The sequence below is a fragment of the Thermobia domestica genome, chromosome 12 (assembly GCF_964235325.1).
Source record: "Thermobia domestica chromosome 12, izTheDome1.hap1.1, whole genome shotgun sequence".
Taxonomy (NCBI): domain Eukaryota; kingdom Metazoa; phylum Arthropoda; class Insecta; order Zygentoma; family Lepismatidae; genus Thermobia; species Thermobia domestica.
In genome coordinates, this window is record NC_137465.1 from 125,231,716 (window position 1) to 125,253,565 (window position 21,850).

General features: G+C 36.7%; 1 protein-coding gene across 1 annotated transcript in view; it reads right to left on the minus strand.

The window, feature by feature from the left end:
* LOC145666619 (acetylcholine receptor subunit beta-like 2) overlaps window positions 1-21,850 on the minus strand; it is a 699,654-nt gene that overhangs the window by 501,434 nt on the left and 176,370 nt on the right. Inside the window, exon 5 of the mRNA XM_081734057.1 lies at window positions 16,998-17,178. Within this exon, the coding sequence (XP_081590183.1) occupies window positions 16,998-17,178 (181 nt within the window). The remainder of the gene's footprint in view (window positions 1-16,997; window positions 17,179-21,850) is intronic.

Consider the following 21,850-nt stretch of genomic DNA (forward strand, 5'->3'; position numbering starts at 1 on the left):
CCCCTTCATTCGACCTGTGCAGCAGTTGTGTTGTGTGAGTGAGAAAGCAGCTATTGTTCACCCTCCTGCTCTACATTTCAACAATCGTGCTACTCAGCAGTACGTGCATCAGCTGATTTGTTTTATACGTATTTTTTTTTCTTCTTTTTTAAAGTGCTTTGGGTGCAATGTACAATGTTTATGCGTTTCAAGTCCAGCTGGACGACGTGTTGAAGTTAATGCATTTGGGCCTAGCAAGAAGCTCAAAATTTATACTTGGATATCAATGCATGAATGTCATGCTTGCATTCGTCATCGCAAAGTAACAGGGTTGCCAACTCCAAGTTAACATTTACTGTGTGTGTAACTTTATTTTGTTTCATTTGCTTCTATTATTTTGTTTATTTTAATTGTAAGTAGTTGGCATCATGGCTGAATTATCTCAGCTTGTAAAACAAAGAGCAGTTTACAAAGGTCAATTAACACGAATATGCTCGTTTGTCAATCAATTTGACAGTCAGAAACATAGTATTGAAACAATTAATACTCGCCTAGAACAGCTGCAAACTGTGTGGTCTAAATTAGAAATTATTTTAAATGACATTGAGTTACTATCAGGTGATAGTGAACAGGAAGATGCGCGTGCAGCTATTGAAGAAACTTATTTCGATGTAAAATCTCGCATGCAAGCTATCATTAATGCTCATAATACTACCGAACCTAAAGATCCGAAATGTAATTCACGTATCACATCCAGTGTAAAGTTACCGACTATTGATTTACCAGTATTTCACGGTGATTATACAAAGTGGATATCATTTAGGGACACCTTTCTTTCATTGATTCACAATAATTCTGATATATCAGCTATTCAAAAATATCAATACTTACGTGCTTCACTTCGTAATGAAGCATTAAACCTTATCCAAAGCTTACCAATTACTGAAGCTAATTACCCTATAGCTTGGGAACAATTAAATGAAAGGTATGATAATAAAAGGTTATTAGCTGCATCTCATGTCAATGAAATTCTTCACATTCGTTCAGTAACGAAAGAAAATGCTCACGAGTTGCGTAATTTCTTGAATACAGCTATGACGTCTGTGTCAGCGCTTAATGCACTTGTTGAAAATGTTAATCTCAGTGACGTAATATTAGTACAACATTTCTTAGGTAATCTTGATCAGGAAACTAGGAGAGCATTTGAGTTACAGTGCAAGGGTTCAGATTTTAGTACTGTTAGTGAGTTATTTAATTTTCTAGAACATAGGCTTCAAGCGCTCGAGAAAGCTAAACCGTTACCAAGTGAAAGTAATAAACAGACCAAATTATCTGTTAGTGTTAAAAAGCATAGTGACAAGCATTCACCTGTGTTCAAATCCTATTTAGCCACCGTTAAGACTGATTGTAAATTTTGTAAAGCTGGAAAACATCCTCTGTTTACTTGTGAGTTATTCAAAAGTGCTCCAATCAATCAGAAGTATAAATACTTGCGTAAAGAAAACATTTGTTTTAACTGTTTGCGTAGTGAAAATCATAATTCATCTCAGTGCAAGTCTGGAACATGTAGACATTGCAATGCTAAACATAATACTTTGCTTCATACAGACAGAACTGTATCGAAGGGTGACGAAGCGTCAGTACATACTCAGCATTCAAATAGTACCAGCAGTGGTATGGTGTCTCCAGATACCGGAATTTCATCCCCTAGCAACAGTAACGGTACACCTCAAGCATCGTATTGTTCGGTCAAGCAACAGAGTTCGTCACAGACTTTACTTGCTACGGCAATTGTGAAGGTCAAGGACAGTGCGGGAAATTGGGTCAACTGTCGGGCACTCTTAGATGCAGCTTCCCAAACGAGTTTTATTACTGAAGATTTTGTTCAGCGTCATCGTTTGAAGAAAATCAAACATCACGTGCCAATTCAAGGAGTAAATAACTCAACATCAGCAGCAAACTTTTGTGTTAACATTCAAATGAAGTCAACAATAAATGACTTCAGCACTCAAGTTATGTGTTCGGTTCTTCCAAACATAACTAATTTGATGCCAACGGAGAAGATTGATTGCAAGACATGGGGCATTCCTACAGACATCAATCTAGCAGACCCAAGCTTTAATACACCTTCAAAAATAGATATTTTGTTAGGGTGTGATGTGTTTTTTAACATTCTAAAACCAGAAAGAAGGACTAGACCTGGCTCTTATCCAGTACTTCAAAACACTGAACTAGGATGGGTGATAGCAGGGAAAATTCCCAGTACACAAGCCAGTAACTCAGCGTTAACGTTCTTCATCAGATCCGAAGACAATCTCAGCCAACAACTTCAGCGTTTTTGGGAATTGGAGGAATTCCATGCGAAGTTATTGTCCCCTGAAGAAGTAGCTTGTGAACAGCATTTTAAGAATAACACTACTCGTGACTCAGGCGGACGTTATGTGGTTCGTCTCCCGTTAAAGAAAGACAAGGCCACGCTTGGTGATTCATTACAGATAGCTCTCACACGATTTCGTCAACTTGAACGGAAATTGAATCGTGAACCTCAACTGAAACAAGACTACATAGCCTTTATGGATGAGTATGAACAATTAGGCCATATGCATCCTATTGGTACGTTAAGTGAAGTGGCTAAGGACAGTGTAGTTAGATACTTCATACCTCATCATTGTGTATTTAAGGATTCAAGCACAACTAAATTACGTGTTGTATTTGATGGATCTTGCCCCTCTACAAGTGGAGAATCACTGAATAGCATACAAATGGTAGGTCCTACAGTACAAGAAGATTTGGTTTCAATTGTACTTCGATTTCGTACTCATCAAGTGGCTCTTGTTGCTGATATTGCTAAAATGTATCGGGCAGTAGCTATGCATCCAAATGATCAACCTCTTCAATCCATTTTATGGAGGAAATCTAATCATGATCCCATATTCGTTTACAGTCTTGATACAGTAACGTATGGGTTATCTTCAAGTTCGTTTCTTGCTACAAGGTGCTTGCGGCAGTTAGCACAAGATGAAGCAGTTAACTTTCCCAGTGCTTGTGAAGCACTAGAACGTGATTTCTACATTGACGATTATGTAGGGGGATCTGATAGTGTTCAAGGTGCACTTCAGATGTACAGTGACTTGACAAGGTTACTACAAAAGGGAGGATTCGTTTTGAGGAAATGGTGCTCCAATGACATCACAGTGTTAAACTCCATTCCTGAAACGTTAAAAGAAACTCAGAGACTTATTTACTTTCACACGGAAGGTATCAAGACGTTAGGAATTTCATGGAATCCCACCTTTGACACATTCTTCATTAATGTAAACTTAGTTAATGTAAATAAGAATTCATCTCAACAAACTACGAAACGCAGTGTTGCCAGTATCATTGCAAAAATATTTGACCCTGCTGGATGGTTGTCTCCAGTAGTGATTAAGTATAAATTATTTCTTCAGCAATTATGGTTAGTAAACATAGCATGGGACGATCTTCTTCCCATGGAATTAACTTATCAGTGGAACAAACTTTATTTGCAACTGCCGTTGCTCAGTGATGTGCAAATTCCAAGATTTGTATTAGTGCCAGGAAACGTTAAAGAAATTCAAATCCATGGTTTTGCAGATTCCTCAGAAAAGGCTTATGGTTGTTGTGTGTATGTTAGATCTACTAATACCAACGGATCCACTGTCAGTCATTTGTTATGTTCAAAGTCAAAGGTTGCGCCTATTAAAAGGACTACTTTGCCAAGATTAGAGCTATGTGCTGCAGTTCTTCTTGCGAAACTTATAAACAAAACTTTAGCAACATTGAGACTAACAGTATCTAGCATTCATCTGTGGACAGATTCTCAAATAGTTTTAGCTTGGTTAGCATCGCCAGCCCATCGTTGGAAACCGTTTGTAGCAAACCGTGTATCACAGATTCAGGAATTAACACATGTAAGCGATTGGAAACATGTTCTATCGCGAGATAATCCCGCAGATCTCATTTCAAGAGGAATTGACTCTAAAGTCATTCAGCAGAATCAACTTTGGTGGCATGGACCAGTTTGGTTGCAGCAAGAAGCTACTCATTGGCCTTCGTTGCCAGACGACACTCAGGATTTTGAAGATATTCCAGAAGAATGTCAAAAATCATTTACTAATACATTACTCTCTCAAGTTAAAACTGAAGAAATTCTCTTAAGATTTTCAAAACTCACTCGACTGTTGAGAGTCATAGCATTATGTAAAAGATTTATTCACAACGCAAGAAATCCCAGAAACAAATACTGTGGATCACTCTTAGCGTCTGATATTCAAGATGCTACACAGGCCTGTATTAGGATGACACAGCAGTCATACTTTTCACAAGATATCAAGGATCTTCAACGTGAGAAGCAAGTTTCAAAGCAGAGTTCGTTGCGAACATTGCATCCTTTTTTAGATAAGGAAAATATTGTTCGAGTAAGTGGTAGATTAGAAAATAGTGATCTTGAATTTAATAATAAGCATCAAATAATTTTACATCCTAAAAGCCATTTCACTCGTCTTTTAATTGAACACGAGCACAGAAGATTAATGCACGCCGGTCCTCAATTGCTTATGTCTTCAATTCGAGAAAGATATTGGATACCTAAAATTCGACAAACTATAAAGCATGTAATACATCATTGCAATACATGCTACCGTTTTAAGGTCTCAGTAGCACAACAATTAATGGGACAATTACCATCCACAAGAGTGCGTCCAAGTAAGGCATTTACTCATATTGGCGTTGACTATGCCGGACCTTTCCACATTAAATTGGGCTCTTCAAGAAGCAAGAACACAAGAAAATGCTACGTCGCAGTTTTCACATGTTTGTCTACAAGAGCCATTCATTTGGAATTAGTTTCTGATCTCACATCAGAGGCTTTCATAGCAGCTCTTCGTCGATTCACATCCAGAAGAGGAAAATGCTTGACAATCACCAGTGACAATGCCACTACATTTCAAGGAACGAAAAATGAGCTCAGAGAATTATATCTTCTATTCCAAGGAAAGGAATTCAGCGACAGGATTCAGGCTTTTGCAGCAGAGGAAAATTTCGAATGGAAGTTTTCGCCTCCGTGCAGTCCTTCATTTGGTGGAGTATGGGAGAGTGCTGTCAAATCTATGAAGTACCATCTTCGAAGAGTAGCTGGCAATGCCGTTTTAACATACGAAGAATTCTTAACGCTTCTCTGTCAGATAGAAGCTTGTCTTAATTCTCGCCCTCTCATAGCTTTACCAGATTCATACGAGACTTTCAGTTATCTTACTCCAGGCCATTTTTTAGTTGGTGGCCCTATTACATCTTTTCCTGAACCAGATTTAACTAGTACTGTTGAAAATCGCTTGAGTCATTGGCAACGAATCCAGAGGTACCAACAGCATATTTGGAGGAAATGGTCACAAGATTATCTTCATAGTTTACAGCAGCGTCAAAAATGGACATCAGTTCAACCCAATATTAAACCTGGAACGCTCGTCCTGTTGAAAGAAGACAACTTACCTCCACTTTCTTGGAAGTTAGGAATTGTTGAAGAAGTATTTCCAGGCAAGGATGGATTAGTGCGTGTAGTATCAGTTCGTACAAAGACTGGGACTTATAAGAGGTCATTATCAAAGTTAGTTCCTCTTCCGAATGAAGACACTGTGAACAGTTAATTTTCCTTTATAATTCATGCTTGGTTGGATACTTTGTATTCCAACGGGGGGGAGTATGTTTGATAATTATTTAATGTTTGTATATTTCATTTTTATTGCATTATTATCTTCTTTTGTTTTTGCTTACGTCATAGCAGAATTTATGTTCGTCAGATAGATGGCAGTGTTGTTGGCCATGTCGAACATGAACTACCTGATGTAGTTCCTTCCGTGTGCTTCCTTTTACTCATTAAACAGTAGTGTTTAATATTCGTTTCAGAAACATTAAACTATAATATTCATGCTAATACGCCAGTGTTGTGGTATAGCTATTGTGTGACTCTTTCAAAGGCAGAAGTGTCTTATGTGTGTTTGTATATTTCATTTTTATTGCATTATTATCTTCTTTTGTTTTTGCTTACGTCATAGCAGAATTTATGTTCGTCAGATAGATGGCAGTGTTGTTGGCCATGTCGAACATGAACTACCTGATGTAGTTCCTTCCGTGTGCTTCCTTTTACTCATTAAACAGTAGTGTTTAATATTCGTTTCAGAAACATTAAACTATAATATTCATGCTAATACGCCAGTGTTGTGGTATAGCTATTGTGTGACTCTTTCAAAGGCAGAAGTGTCTTATGTGTATTTGTAGAAATAGTGAAGATACTTGTAGTTTAGTGCAGTTCAAATACAAATTACAACACAGTTTGATTCACTTATTATCAATCAGCGTCTATGGTAAACAAAACAATATTTTCTGTACAATCAGCAGATGGTCCTCCAACAGTGCCCATACATGTGAGAAACTGGAACTACAAGTCAGTGTGAGTGGAGAAACCTCCATCAACTTGGGGACTACTACATGTGGGGTCGATGGGTCCCACATGATTTGAGTCCGGGCCAGAAGGCTACGCGAGCAGACACATATATTTCTTTGCTGTCTCGACTGAGGAAGGAGCCATTTCTGGACAAGATGTTGACATGTCATGAGATGTGGGTCCACGGGGCCGTCATCATTGGTTAGCACCCCATGAACCGGTTCCAAAACAACCGAAACCAGCATTGCACCAGAAAAAAGCCCTTCTGTGTATTTGGTGGTCTGCTCGCGGCATCGTGCATCGGAAACTGCTACCAGTTGGTTAGAGCATTAATGCAACTGTGTACTGTCAGCAATTGAGCCGTGTTCAAGAAAAACTCAAAACTCTGGAGCCAGAACTTCTGAATCACAAAGGGGTCCTCCTGTTACAGGATAACGCTAAACCCCCACTTGGATAAAATGACCCGGGACACCATTCTACGCCTTGGATGGGAAACACTAGGTTAGGCCTTCCAGAAAGTTGGCAGGTCATCGATGCTGGTGGGGACTATGTTTGGTCTTCCAGGTACGTCTTAGGTGACATATCGATGTTCGAAATTAGTGGGTGAAGAAGTGACAGAACTTTCTTGGTTACCTTTATAATTTCTCTGGTCTTATAAGCCTATACCAGTATTTTTAGTCCTAATTCTAAGATATTTGTATTTGTTCGTTACTGTCTTTAATATACTGATAAAATCAGTAATAGGAAACTATACACAGTATATACGTACATTCCTGTTTCGCAGAAAAGGGTTCAACCTGGTTTTCATGGTCAGCGTTGCCGTGTTTCGAAGAATAGAAAAATAATCCAATGCGTGTGTTCCTATTTCGCAGAAAGAGAATTTTACTTTTTGTATACGTTTGTGGGAAGTCTGTACTGCACCAGAAGTATGCCGATATTTCTATTAGATGTTGAGGAATTGATTCCATCGTAATATTGTAATGACATATACAAATTGTAACAAAACCTTATTTCATAAATTATTATGAAAGTCAAGATGGCTAGTATATAAACACATCGTAAAGCGAAAGGAATAAAAATATAGTGACAATGGAACATTTAAAATTTGTCCACGTCTATTTTCGTGGTTATATACATTGCACGTAAAGTATTTCGGACATTTTTTCAACTGCTCTTCTGCGTATTGCAAAGCATAACTCAGTCATTGTATACACTCGTGCTTCAGCAAATAAAGATAAAAACTGAAGATTGTTGCTTCCAATTTCGTGTGCAAGAATTTATGACTGACTTTGAGCAAGTGGCAATAAACGATACAAGAGAAACATTCCAGCAAGTGACATTACGCGTTTGTTAGTTTTATTTTACCCAATCCATATGGAGGAAAGCACAAGGTATTGAATTGGCTCCACTTTACAAGGCTGATAATGATATGAGGAAATAGATTAGGAAAGCAGGTGCACTTCCACTCGCTCCTCTTGAAGATTTCCTGATTAATTTCCATATATACAAGACTATGCACCCGACATAACAGAGGCACAAGTTTTCCTAGACTATTTGGTGGACACCTATATTGACCTGAATGCAACCTTCCACCCGTTAATACAGCAATATTTGAAAGTTTCCTTTTATATATTGGATTGTTATTTGACTCCTTACGTTGTACTAATTATATTTTTATTAATGTTTCATGGCAATAAGAAACAAATTTGATAACAGCGATAAAAGCACGAACCATGCCGAGATTTAGCATTTCAAGTTTAATAGGAAGTAGACATAAATCATCCTTATATATACAGATTCATTATACCTTTGAAGCAAGCACTGTCCGAGAATGCAGCTGCTGGAAGCAGACAATTTAACTTTTCAGAGAAGATTGTGGGGACATTTAGACAGTCGCACTCGGATTCTTAAGAGTAGGTTTAGATTTGGCGAGGTTGACCTTATTCAATACTTTAATGCAGTATCTCATTACATTCATTCGGATAGTTGAAATTACAATCCAATGAAAAAAGGTGATATTAAGAGTCTCACCTGTATACTAAATTTATTACGTAAGGTTCATGTCATTATTGTTTATTACAAAATATTTTTTTATTTATAAGTCGTGTGTGTTTGTAATTCGTTTTTGTTGCAGTAAATCACGAATGCACTTGTGAGACAATGCTCCATTGCAAGCCGCACCTCTTTGGATTTATGTTGGCGTTTTGTTCATTTCACCAAATGTCTCAAACATTGAGGTTCTATCAAAACTGTTCATGCTATTCTGCGAAACATGAATTGGCAATCTCAGCACGTTGCATAGCTTTAAGACATTTTGCGAAACAGGAGGTAACGTAGTAACGAACGAGTGGAAGTGCATTTGCTCTCTTAACCTATTTCCTCATATCATTATCAGCCTTGTACAGTGGAGCCAACCTAACATCTTGTTCCTCTATCCGTATAGATTAGGTAAAATGAAACAAACAAATACGTAATGTCGCTTGATGGAATGTTTCTCTTGTAGCGTTTATTGCCGCTTGTTTAAAGTCAGTCATAAATTCTTGCACACGAAAGTGAAAACAGCAAATTTCAGGTTTTTTTTTTGGGGGGGGGGGCAGAAGCACAGCTGTGTACAATGACTGACCTTTGCTTTGCAATAAGCAGAAAAGGAGTTGAAAAATGTCTAAAATACTTTCTGTGCTACGTATATAACTATAAAAATAGACGTGGACAAATTTTAAATGTTCCATCCATCACTATCTCTTCGTTCCTTTCACTTTACAGAAATTCCCTTTCACCACTTCACGGTATTCTGATATACAACCCATCTTGACTTTTTCAATAATTTATGAAATAATTTGCTTGTTACTTATAATTTGTATATGTATGTGATTACAATATTAAAATGGAATCAATTTCTCTACATGTAATACAAATATCGTGGTATTTCTGGTGCAGTACAGGCTTTCCACAAACTTATTTTTTTTTTTAAATATCCCATTCTGCGAAACAGGAACACATGTATTGGATTATTTTTCTGTTCTTTGAAACATGGCAATACTGAGCGTGAAAAACCAGTTTGAACTCCTTTCTGCGAAACAGGAATACACGATCGTTAATAGTGAGTTTTTATCTTTCTTTAATCATACGTATAATTTGACAGATGAAAATAAATTCGAAATGATACACGTTCCTACAGCTATATAGGCTACATTCTTGTCAATCATTGCTCCTTGATCATAAACGAAACAACTATTTTTACATAAAATATTATATAATTATTACACATATAATAGTCTTTGCATTATAGTAAAACAGACGTTACCGATAGCGCGTTCAACTGTCGCAAGGTTTTAGTCGTTTGTAATTGCTTCAAACAAAATAATGTCTACTCACATATACACCATTTCTCTCAACATTAAAACTAAATTAATTATTAATTAGGACAAATAATAAGTATTTGTTTAATACAAGGTGTTTCTAAACAACACCGACAACATTTGGTAGGTAATAAGTGGCACCAGATAAGATAGAAAATATAGACTAAACTGGATGTAGTAACGCTTCCTTTCGGTGGTTGGGCCCAACGACTAGTAAAAAATTTGTCAAAAAATCCAAAAATAGCCGTACTTTGAGAACAAACAGTAGGATCAAAATCTAGTAAAAAGGAATGTTCGTTATTTTAAGTCATAGATCCCATCAGTGCACAACGCAGGGGCGCGCAAGAGTAACCCCAAATGAGCTATGCAATTCTTCGAGCATTTGATCAAAAGTTCAGTGAAAAAAATAAACAATTCAGTACAATATTTGAACGTTTAAAATTCATAGTACAGTACGGTCCGAAAGACTTGCCCGCTCCCTCACCACTGTTCCAACTTCTTTCGTGATCCAGAACATCAATATAAGTGCCATCATTGTTGCTGCAAAATATGATGGGGCGCCATGTCCTGTATGAGTCAATCCATTCTAAGTGATCAAGCATTTGCCGCTCCACCATCTCCAAAAATTCTAATTTATTCATGAATGTTTATCCTATATCAGCGTACTTCAAAACCACAATTACTTATTTATTACAACATCCAATGGCGACACAGAGGATGCCGCCATTTTGCATTTATTCGATTTTAGGCGTTTACGTTGTTTAGAATATCTCAGCATGTATATGTCCTACCAAATTCAAAACTGCTGGACGTCTCCAACTTGTGCAGAGCTAAAACTTTGATCTCAACATTTTTGCAGAAATACCTGAAGGACTGAAATCAGGGTCTACAGTAGCAACACTTTTGGACATTGAAGACATGTTTGGGAAGAGAAAACAACTGGCGTAGAGGTCTGAATTTGCGTGTGCATGTAGTCTAGTGTCATAAGTTAATACACAAAAATTTAGAGATCTGTAGCTGATCCCAAAGGACTGAAAAAAATCGTAAAGTTATGAAATTACGCCAATTTAGCATGTTTCACTGTCCAATATTTCCAATGGGCCTGGATGGAAAAAATCTGAAATTTTGAGAATAGTTAGTCCTTTAGTGTACCATAACACACAACAAAGCGCGTTTTGTGTTTTTGAGCAGAAGCAGGTCAAAGTATTAAATAATGGCGTCATACTCTAGGTGGTGTTTTGTTCATAAAATCTACTGGAAATATGTTGTTGTGAAGTAAAATAAAGCAGAATGAATGGTTAATCCAGTCAAGGATCTCAAGCTCGTTTCTTTCCTCTAGTTGTAATACTGTCTTATCACATCCACAGCAGCAGTGGTGAAGAATGCCGCTATCAGTAGAAGGTGAGGAAAGTCAAAATGCATCCTTTAAAAAAGTCCGTAAGTACTCCTTGCTTTTGCTGCTTGCTGTATCAATGATATTCAATCATGTTTTTCTTGTTTCAACTGTCAACTCATTCAGGAGACTGTTGTCATTTCGTTTGATCTACGTTCTCAAGTCAGTGAACACTTACTCGCTGTAAACACTGACTTCATGCTTTGTTAGCTTACGAAATAATATATGTAAATAATTTCCCAGTATCTCAGTTCAAGTAATTCACATTCTTTTATCACTGATGCCCTTTAATGAAAAGTAATTTTTTTTATATGGCCTCGTAAAAATCTATAATAGACATCATAAATTTTGATTTTTTGTTACTTCAAGTTTGTGCCCCACTTCCTCGTCGTTATGCTCGCAAGCTGAGTAATTAAATGAGTGCGTTATGAGTGTACTCCCAAGAACTTGAGTGATGAAAATTCAATCGAATCTCAGCCGACGAAACACGTCTCAGTAACATTATCCTCGAACGTTAGAACTTATCTCAATTGATTACTTCCTTAAAGTATGTAATAAAGTATACCTAAACTGCGTTGAGTATACTTTTCTACATTGTTACCAGATCGATAAAAAATACAATTTGGAGAAATTCTTTGGTAAAACACTATTTCTATTTGAGAAAAATTGGAATAGGAAAATTGAACTTCAAATATGAAAATTTAATGGCATATTTATAATGTCTTAAAATAAATATTTGGTAGAAAAACTGATTTGCAATTTGTTGAAAATTACATGTAAAATTTGTTAAACTTAACCACAATCCTAGTTTAAATTTCTTTCATTTGTCTGAATAAAGGATTGGAAAGCTTATAACTAAACTTGTCTTCATTTATTTGTGATCTTGATTCATACGAAATTGGAAAAAACCGAAAACCGGTTTTTGAAAAAAGTGAAATTTCATAAAAAAGAAATGTCGGTTTTGAAATCCGCTTTAGTGGTTTCGGTTTTCAAAAAAACGGTTTCTCAAAAATCAAAAACCGCAAATGTCACAAAAATTCGACAGCACTAATATCAAGTAACAACGAGAAAACAGCAAAGAATCTTTTCCCACTTCGGCTCACAGTTGCCAAATGGAGGAAAATTTCCCTCGGCGTAGAGAAAAATGCTCAAAACTTACAGAGGGAAAGGAGGTAGTTTTTCTTAAAATGTCTTAAAGTGTAGGGAAATTCTTGTTTAGTATACTTTTACAATTGGCAGAATAAAAAATAAGTTGCAATTTCTCACAAAGAGGCACGGCTATCGTTATTGGGAAGTAAAAAGATACAGAATAAAACATGATCGGTGTTTCCTTTACGTATAAACTATTGCAGGTATCTGGGACTTGCGATAAGAAACCAGTCAACACATGCAGAAACCACAACAATCACATTTAACGGAGTGGCAACAAATCAAAAATAAAATTGTGTATTACGATCTAGATTTTCTTTCTTTCTTTTCTTTTCTTTTTTTTTAAAGAAAGAGAGGTGGTGCTTTTTTGTTAACAAAAGAAAGAGTGGTAGTACTACTTTTAAACACAAGGGGAAAGAGTAATAATAATATAAACGATCTCAGTCTAAGTGGATGAGATTTCAAATTGAGTTTCATGAGTTGCATGTGTAGTGATCTTAAATAGGGATATACCTTATTTTCCATTTAGCTTAGTGTTGTCATATTACCCAATTTTAACAGGTACCACCCGATTTTCAGGTTCTATATTCGTCCCCCGCTTAAACATATCTTGATCACGAAAATCACCCGCTTTTTGGGATTGGAGAAAACTCTCAGACGACTTAGTTGATAAAGTGTTGATATATTCAACGTAAACCGCTACACCTCTGACAATCTCAATCGCTATTGAGTTAAATTTGGACTCGCGCTCAGGCTCAGACTGTGGGCTATCTGAGCAGTGCGCATGTGCAGGGCCATTTGCTAATGCTCTAATACACAATGATTTTCTTTGTATGGTTCATGTGTTTTTAATGTAATGTATTGGAGGTTCTATACGAATGAATATTCGTTTGTAGATGTTGTGACAAACATACTTCAATTATTCATGCCTTCATGAGCTACAAGAATGCCGAACGACAATTTAAAGTGTAACTTTAAAGACTCTTATAGAAGCGAATTTACGTTTGTTAGCTAGAGCAGAACTCAGTTTGAAGTAAAATGAACACTCTGGAAAACTCAGTTTCGTTTGTAAAGTAGGCTGCAGGGAAGCAAACTGGACCCCACCTGATTTATATATATTTTGTAAATTAAACCACAAGGAACACAAATCTGAAGGAATTTTGACATTCCGAATTTTGGAACTCGAGATATTAGATCATAAAGTGACCACGGAAGCAAACTGGACCCCAACTGATTTTTATATATTTTGTAAACTAGACCACGAGGAACACGAATCTCAACGAGTTTTGACATTCCGATTTCCGGAACTCGAGATATTAAAACTTAAAGTTTAATACAGACGCTATGTATCTACAAGAAAAAAACAATATTCTCTATACGAAACATATTATGTCCTGTGATATATATATGAAGATAACCAAGAAAGTTCTGTCGCTTTTTGTGGAAGTCTATGTTCCATTGGCCCTCACACCGTGAGTTGAATGCGAATGGAGATAAGGCGAAGGTCAGTTGTTTGTGTGGGTATATCCAACATTCTACCTGGTTGTGGCAGTTCAGTTGCAACGTGAACTTGTGTAAGGACAGAGTGAATATGGAACCTCCACAGAGCGTCATAAGGGCATGTATGCTGTACGACGAGTTCAAACTTGCGTCAACGCCACTGCAGTGGGGCGGAAGATATCTCAGGGTGTCGTGATTACGCAGACAGTGCAAGGGTGGTTTAGCAAGTTTAAGGGTGGTGACGAAACACTCACGAAAGACGCACCACGCGCCGGAAGACCAACACATGTACAAAATCAAAATCTTCAGGTAGCAATTGAGGCGAACAGTGGACAGACATGTGAGGAACTGGGGTTAACATTCAATGTGATTGGAGAAACTATTCGGCAGCACCTCCATCAGCTTGGGAAGCACTACAAGTTGGGTCTATGGATCCCACATGATTTGACTCCGGGCCAGAAGGCTACGCGAGCAGACACATATGTTTCTTTGCTGTCTCGTCTGAGGAAGGAGCCATTTCTGGACAGGGTGTTGACATGTGATGAGAATTGTGTCCTGTACGAAGCTCCACGGCATCGTCATCATTGGTTAAAATCCCATGAACCGGTTCCAAAACAACTGAAATAAGCAATGCAGCAGAAAGTCCTCCTGTATGTTTGGTGGACTGCTCGCGACATCGTGCATCGGGAACTGCTACCGGCTGGTTAGAGCAAAACATCAATGCAGCTGTCTACTGTCAGCAGTTGAGCCGTATTCAAGAAAAAGTAAAAAGCTTGCAGCCAGCACTTCTCAATCGCTGAGGAGTTCAACCGTTACGGAACAACGCTAAGCCCCACATGACTAGAATGACCCGAGACACCATTCTACGCCTTGGATGGGGAACACTATTGCATCCGCCATACTCCCTGGACATTGCACCGTCCGATTATCATCTGTTCCATTTCTTGGACACTCACCTTAGAGAACCTTCTTCGCTTCACGGCAAACCAAGTTTTACCGCGAAGGAATCCATGTCCATCCCGAACGTTGGCAGAAGGTCGTTGATACTGATGGGTACTATTTTTGATCTTCCAGGTACGCCTTAGGTGACATATCGATGCTCTAAGGTGATAGGTCAAAAAGTGACAGAACTTTCTTCGTTACTTTTATACATAATATATAAAACTGCTGTATAAGTTCCAGTATCTCGAGTTCGGGAAGTCAAAATGTCAAAATTCCTTCAGATTATGCTCATTTCGGTCTAGTGTACAAAATATATAAAAATCAAATTCAGAATGTCAAAATTCCTTCAGGTTCGTGTTCCTCGTGGTCTACTTTACAAAATATGTAAACATCAGTTGGGGTCCAGTTTGCTTCCCTGCAACCGAAAAGTACATTGGAAGTGTCATCAAAGAAATAACAAAAAAAAAAAAAAAAAAAAAAGTGCGAAGGATCCCAGGTCAGTATTTGTAACACACAATTTTACATCAGTACTTACGGTTTAGAACCCCCCACTTTTCTGATTTTAAAATATGGCAACCCTAATTTAGCTGTGACTTGTACAACCATCGAACTATCACTTTCGCACAGTGCTGCAGATATTACCATAATAGTCTTGTAGAAAATAAAAAAAGTTAAAATACACATATAAATCAATACAAAAGTGTTAATTGATAGATGCTTTCACAATTGTTAAAAGGTGTAATTAGAAACAGCATTATTTCTGCTTTGAAAAGGACAAACATGGTTTCGCCTATAAAACCGCAAACATGGTTTCGGGCGGCTTTAGCTTTTGAAAAGAGCTTTTGCGGTTTCCGTTTGGAAATCCGCTTTTGCGGTTTCGGTTTCGAAAACCGCCTTTGCGGTTTCGGTTTTAAAAAAGCATTTGCGGTTTTGGTTTCGAAAACCGCGTTTGCGATTTCGGTTTCGAAAGCCACATTTGCGGTTTTCGGTTTTCAAGAAACCAGTTTTCTCAAAAACGGAAAACTGCAAATGTCAAAAAAAAAAAAAAGTTGACAGTGCTAGTACATACCCACATCAAATAAATTTAAACAAGGAATGGCCTTTATGTTAAGACAATATTATATAATTAATATTGAAAATTCTAACAATATTTCGACATAGCGTATATCCATATTCAGTGGCAGGGTCCAGAATTTGGTCAGATCACAAAGGTGTTATACATGTCGATAATATGTGGTTTTGTTCACTGTAAAGTCTTAAGAAGTCATGTAGGTAAAGTACAACTAGCGAGTGTAAATTTGTAGCTTAAGTTCGGGGGTAGAACCTGTTTATGCTCTTTGGATTCCCAACAATCAAAATTTAATTAATCGAAACTAGCTTAAATTTATATCTCATCTTAGTATAGTATTGTCTTTGAATGATACAACAGCACGAATGAATGGTATTTGGTCACAAATAATCTGCTGCGTACGAATCAGCTGTTGCGCTTGAAAATCAGCTTTTAAAAAGCAGGAAACTTTATGTTTAATTTGATTTTTTCTAATACTGTTTGTGATGTCACACAGTCTACGGTACAGTATGTTATGTCATTTGGTACGTAAAATTGGGACAAACCGGAATTATTCGAATTTCTGTTTGTACTCCTAACTCAAAATAAATATTGTCGAGTTTTCAAACTAATGTAGCCTTTCTTTTAATGACAGCTGTATTTCAATGTCTGTCATACTGGCTTGAAAGGAACAAGAAATCTTATTCCTAATGAATGATTTCAGATGACTGGTATTTAAAAATGACAACAACTTTGCTGAAAGAAAAAGAAAACTATTTTTAATGTAGAAATTCCGGAGAGTGAAATTCAGCAGGATTCTGTATCACACAAAATTTTCTGTACCAGACTACATACAAGTTTGCTGCTTAGTTAACCCAATCTATACATCTGCAAATGGATATAAATCATGTGTGTTCTCCGCTTAGCATGTGCAGAATACATTAAATTATGGTTGTGTACTTTGTGTGTGTACGATACTGCAAAGTCTAGAAAATCTGCACCACAACACTGAATTTCTAGGCTTGCAGTTCTGGCGTGGGAGCAATTTTTCTTTTAGTGTAGTATAATATAATGAGTACCGGTAGTGATTACAAATTATGTGAATTCTTTCTAGCTTTAAGCTCAGGTTGTGTGTTAGTGTATATTCATATGATATTTATGTCTCACCTGGAAACCATTGTATGTCCACGAACCAAACTTCATGATACAGCTCTGTTCATCGAACGGAAAGTATTCTACGTTGATTTCACACGAAGATTTATAAATGGCCGGCGGCTTCCACAGAACTTCTCCTGTGTACATGAGAGTTGCTTTCGTCATTAGCGTCACCTCATAGTTTCCGTCAGCACTGCAAAATAGTTGGAGGATTTTAATATTGTGTTTATTCCTTATCTTATCTTTATATAAACAATAGGATTTAATAGTGACACATAACTATAACTAGTTTATTGTAAAAATAATTGAATTTACTTCTTTGAAGACTTCATTCTACATTTCGTACACTCACTATATCTTTTTAAGTAGATTTAGGTTAATGTGCTCACCATGTTGTCTCAGAATGGTATTGCCATTTCATGATACATGTACTTAAATATATTATAGTGTAACCCTTCTTACACCTTTGATTATGGGATATATACGTATGTATGAAAGCATACGCTTTCTTGCTTTCTCTCTCTCTCTCTCGCTCTCGCTCTCTCTCATACACACACACACACACACACACACACACACACATATATATATATATATATATATATATATATATATATATATATATATATATATATATATATATATATATATATATTATTGGAACCTCTCTGTCCTCTGTTAAAATATATCTTATTCAAAAAGAACGTTTTTACCTCGAAAAATCTATTCTATATCAGAAATATTATATTGAAATTTACCAGACCATTCTATATATCAGAATATTGTACTTCTGATCAAGTACTTTCTATACAATCGTACAGTACCTTCTACATATAAACAAGGTTAAAAATTATAATGAGTAGACAACTCTCTACCCATCCCAAAGAAAGAACATAACCAGCAAACATAGGAAATATCTTGTTTCGATGTATATGTGAGCTATCTTCTATTGTAATAAAATATAATGCTAATTCAATCTACAATGATACATAGTATAAGTGTGAAAAATATCACATTTTTTCGTGTAATATCTCGGCCGAGAGCTATGTGGAAGAAACATAAGTTTACGAATTTTGTTCTTTCTCTGGCAAGAACATAACTGAGAGATCCACAAGACTAAGGTATTATGTATTAATATTGGGCATTTACCAAATACGAGATGTCTTCAAACCAAGTCCTAATTTTTGGTCTTTTTTTCCTTTCAATCACTACTCCCTTCAAAATTCTCCCCTCTACTATCAATACGTTGTTGCTGTCTGTTATTCCGATTTTTAGGACGAAATTTGGAAATCGCTTTTTTCGATGGTGTGCAGTAGATTCATCACGTTTCCTAAATTTCTTCTATGACTGGAAACGACTTCCTTTCAAGGTAATTTTAAGTTTGGGAAATTGAAAAAAAAAAATCTGCCATGGCCAAGTCCGGAGAGTAGGGTCTGTGAGGCACAACGGACGGACGTTGTTTTACCTGATAATTTACAATACGGAGCAATCACTGAGCTGAGCTGGAGCGTTGTCGTGATGCAACATTTATTACTGATTCTGCCTCATTTCAGGCATCTTCCTATGGACAGCATCTCTCAATCGTGTTAGAAGTCCATGGTAGACTTCCAGCGGTACAAATTCAATTTTCATTATTCAGGCGATCAACTTATGCACGACGTCACTCAATTGGTGGGATTACGTAAAAGGCGACATTTTACCATGATATGCAGCTAGGTGGGCATGGTACTTGGAGTACGCCATCTGCAGCCATTGACCCACTGTTTAAAAATGTTGGTCTTTTCTGAACAAACCTATTGTATTTTCGTATTTAAAGAAAGCTTGAGACCAAGACAAACTCATTCAATAAAACTGACTGACCCATCATCGGGTTGGCATCGTGAAGTTCATGGAACCGGTGCTACAGCTTACTTGTAAAGAAAAAAGATAATAATACAGTTTTCGTGTCACAGTTTCTAACCACGCTGTCTATAAATAGAGCCATGATTAATAATTGTAAAAACAAAAGTTTCAATTGAATGTCCAGTTTGACAAAACTGTACTATATGGATTAAGTTGGATATGTGTCAAGTTGGTTACTTAGAAGTCTCAATAGGCCGTATTTACAACTTCCTATGTCTGTCCATATTTTCAGGTAAAAATATTTATTCCATTAAAAGAAATAAATTTTAAGATTCGTTAAGGACAAATTAACTGAAAGATACAATTAGTAGAATTACGTAGAGATCTCTTAGTAACGAGGAGATTATCATTAAATTGAGCGATTCCTAATTCGATGGAAATTTCTTCATATTTTTTCCCGGAAAGTGTTTTCAAATAAGTAGGGACATGTGCAGACATGTTTTCAGGCCGCAGGAAGACATTCGCACCATTTCCTGTAGAGAAAACCAGACTTCAAATTTCCCTCATCTACATTTCCGCAACTACCGTAGTTACTTTGTGAAATTAAATTAAATTTCTAGTTTAAAGTCCCACGGTTATGCCCTTTAGGCTAAAGGAGACGGATTGAAAGATAACTAACGGATTGACAAATAACTAACGGATTGAAAGATAAATAAAGTGACCGATTATGAAATAATTGGTGGAATGAAAATGTGGGAAGAAACAGAAGAACTCCGCAAAATCACACGGACACTATAAACTCACTTGGTTTGCGATCTATCCAGAGCACCCTTACACCAAAGGAAAACGGTCTACCACCGAGGTACTGTGCCACTTGCTGTTATTTCATGGGCTCCCTGTACAGTACAGAAAATGTGTGCAAAACTGAAATCGACTTAATTCCCCCATTGCGCCGTGATATTACTTAAACCACAAAAACATCATTTCTATTTCACGCAGTTATTTTTTAAAAGTATTTATATTCAAGGTGATAGAAAACACATGATAGGTCTGTTTCGAAGAAGAGTGTGAAGGTACGACTTTTAAATGTAGATTAACAAGGCGCACGAACTAAGTTCTTTAAATAAAAATAAATAAAGGTGCTTCATGTATCGACAAACCTTAATGGAGTGTCAACAATCTCTTCATCTCTTGACATAAAACACACTGTTACCCTACATCACTCTAACTGAATGAAAGAAAGGTTTGGAAAGAAGTCAAAAATAACACAATCAACTATGTAAGTCCCTAAGAATTCTCTGTGAAGTGGTGAACAAAACAGAAAAGGCTAAGTTACGTATTAATACTAAGGGACGGAAAGAAATAATTAAGATGCACTGATGTTAGAAGAACTTGCATATCATTGAACATATATAGAGAGACAAGCATTATTGAAGATTTCCTTTAGTTTCTCATTCTAGTTTTCATATTCTCTACAAATATGAAAAAATGAAATCTTTGAGTTTTACGTCCCACGCATGTGCCGGCTAGGCTAAAGGAGATGGTGATGATGAGTAATGAATGAAATGGTGGAATGAAGAAAGTGGGAGGAAACGGGAGAACCCCGAGAAAACCCACGCACACGGTGTTTGTCCATCACAAAGTCCACTTGGCGGGGGCTGGGATCGAAAACACCGCGTACGTGGTACACACTGTTCCTCCCACTGTGTTGATGCCACCAATCATCTCATTATTCATCCAGCGTGGCTTTAAAAGATTAAATTCTAAATTTTAAAAAAAAAATCTGAAATGAAAGTTGGCGTTCATTTCTGTAAGCAAAGTTAGATAATTACATCAATATTTGTGTTCTTCATTATTTTACACTGCATAAATCTCACAAAATTAGGTGTATACTGTCTCGTAAGCAAATGTATTGTATGGAAACTCCGTGCATTACTAAGGCATAACTTGATAATGAATGAACTGAGTTCGGATTACAAAAGGGCGTATCTCAAATAACCGCCATTTTTTCCCAGTGTAGCATAGTTATAATCACAGCGTATATTGCAATACTTAGAGGATCACTTCTTAAGTCTCCAAACCAATTTTGGACGGAAAAAGTGTGATAAGCAATTAATGAGAAACTTTTGAATCACCGCAAAAACTTTCTCGTGTTCTACTGAAAAAGCGCTAAAACTGAGTTACGCCCTTTCGTGATCTTGACGACGATATGCACGTACATATATGAACGAAACTGTAGCCTCGTATTTAAAATCTACTCATAAATGTATTTTTTCAATTGCCATTTTGCCAATATGAATTAACAATTATTATGAAGAATATAACAAAGTTCATTCTTGAAACGGGTGCTTGGTAACAATATTATGATATATTAACCATCAAACTGTAGAAAATTTTACTATTTAATCAGTGTGCTGAGTGTATCGATTTCAGGAATAAAACTGAAACTGTTTCAATTTGAGGTAAGGGGTAACTTACTTTATATACATATTATTTACAGTATCAGACTCAATTATTATTTATAAAATAACAAATATTATTATTTATAAACTAATGAATGTAATGGATATAGTTTTATGTGTATAATGATTGTCAAGCGCACAACCTATCGGAGTTTCGTGCATGCAAGCATGTACGCAGGATCGAGATTTTATATGAGTACAAATTGTATTAAAATTTTTAAAATCACGCCTTAAATTAGTCTAAATTTAGAGTAAAGTCGGGATTTAAGGGTTGGGATCTGGGTTTCTAGGACTCAAAGCGTATGTCTTTGCATCTAGACCTTTGTATAGTTACAGATGCAGAGATTATACAGGTGCTAGACAAAAAAATCTAAAAACACTTCATACAGGACACGTAAGTTTGGCCCTCCACTGTACAACACGTGTTGCGGTTGCCGATCGTTTTTGGTTTTCAATGTGCCATGTGGACCTTCCTCTTCCGTCAGCAGTAACCAGTTCACCTGTGAGTGTCGTGGTGTGAAAGTGATGCGGTAAAATGGGCGACTTGACAGACTTCCGAAG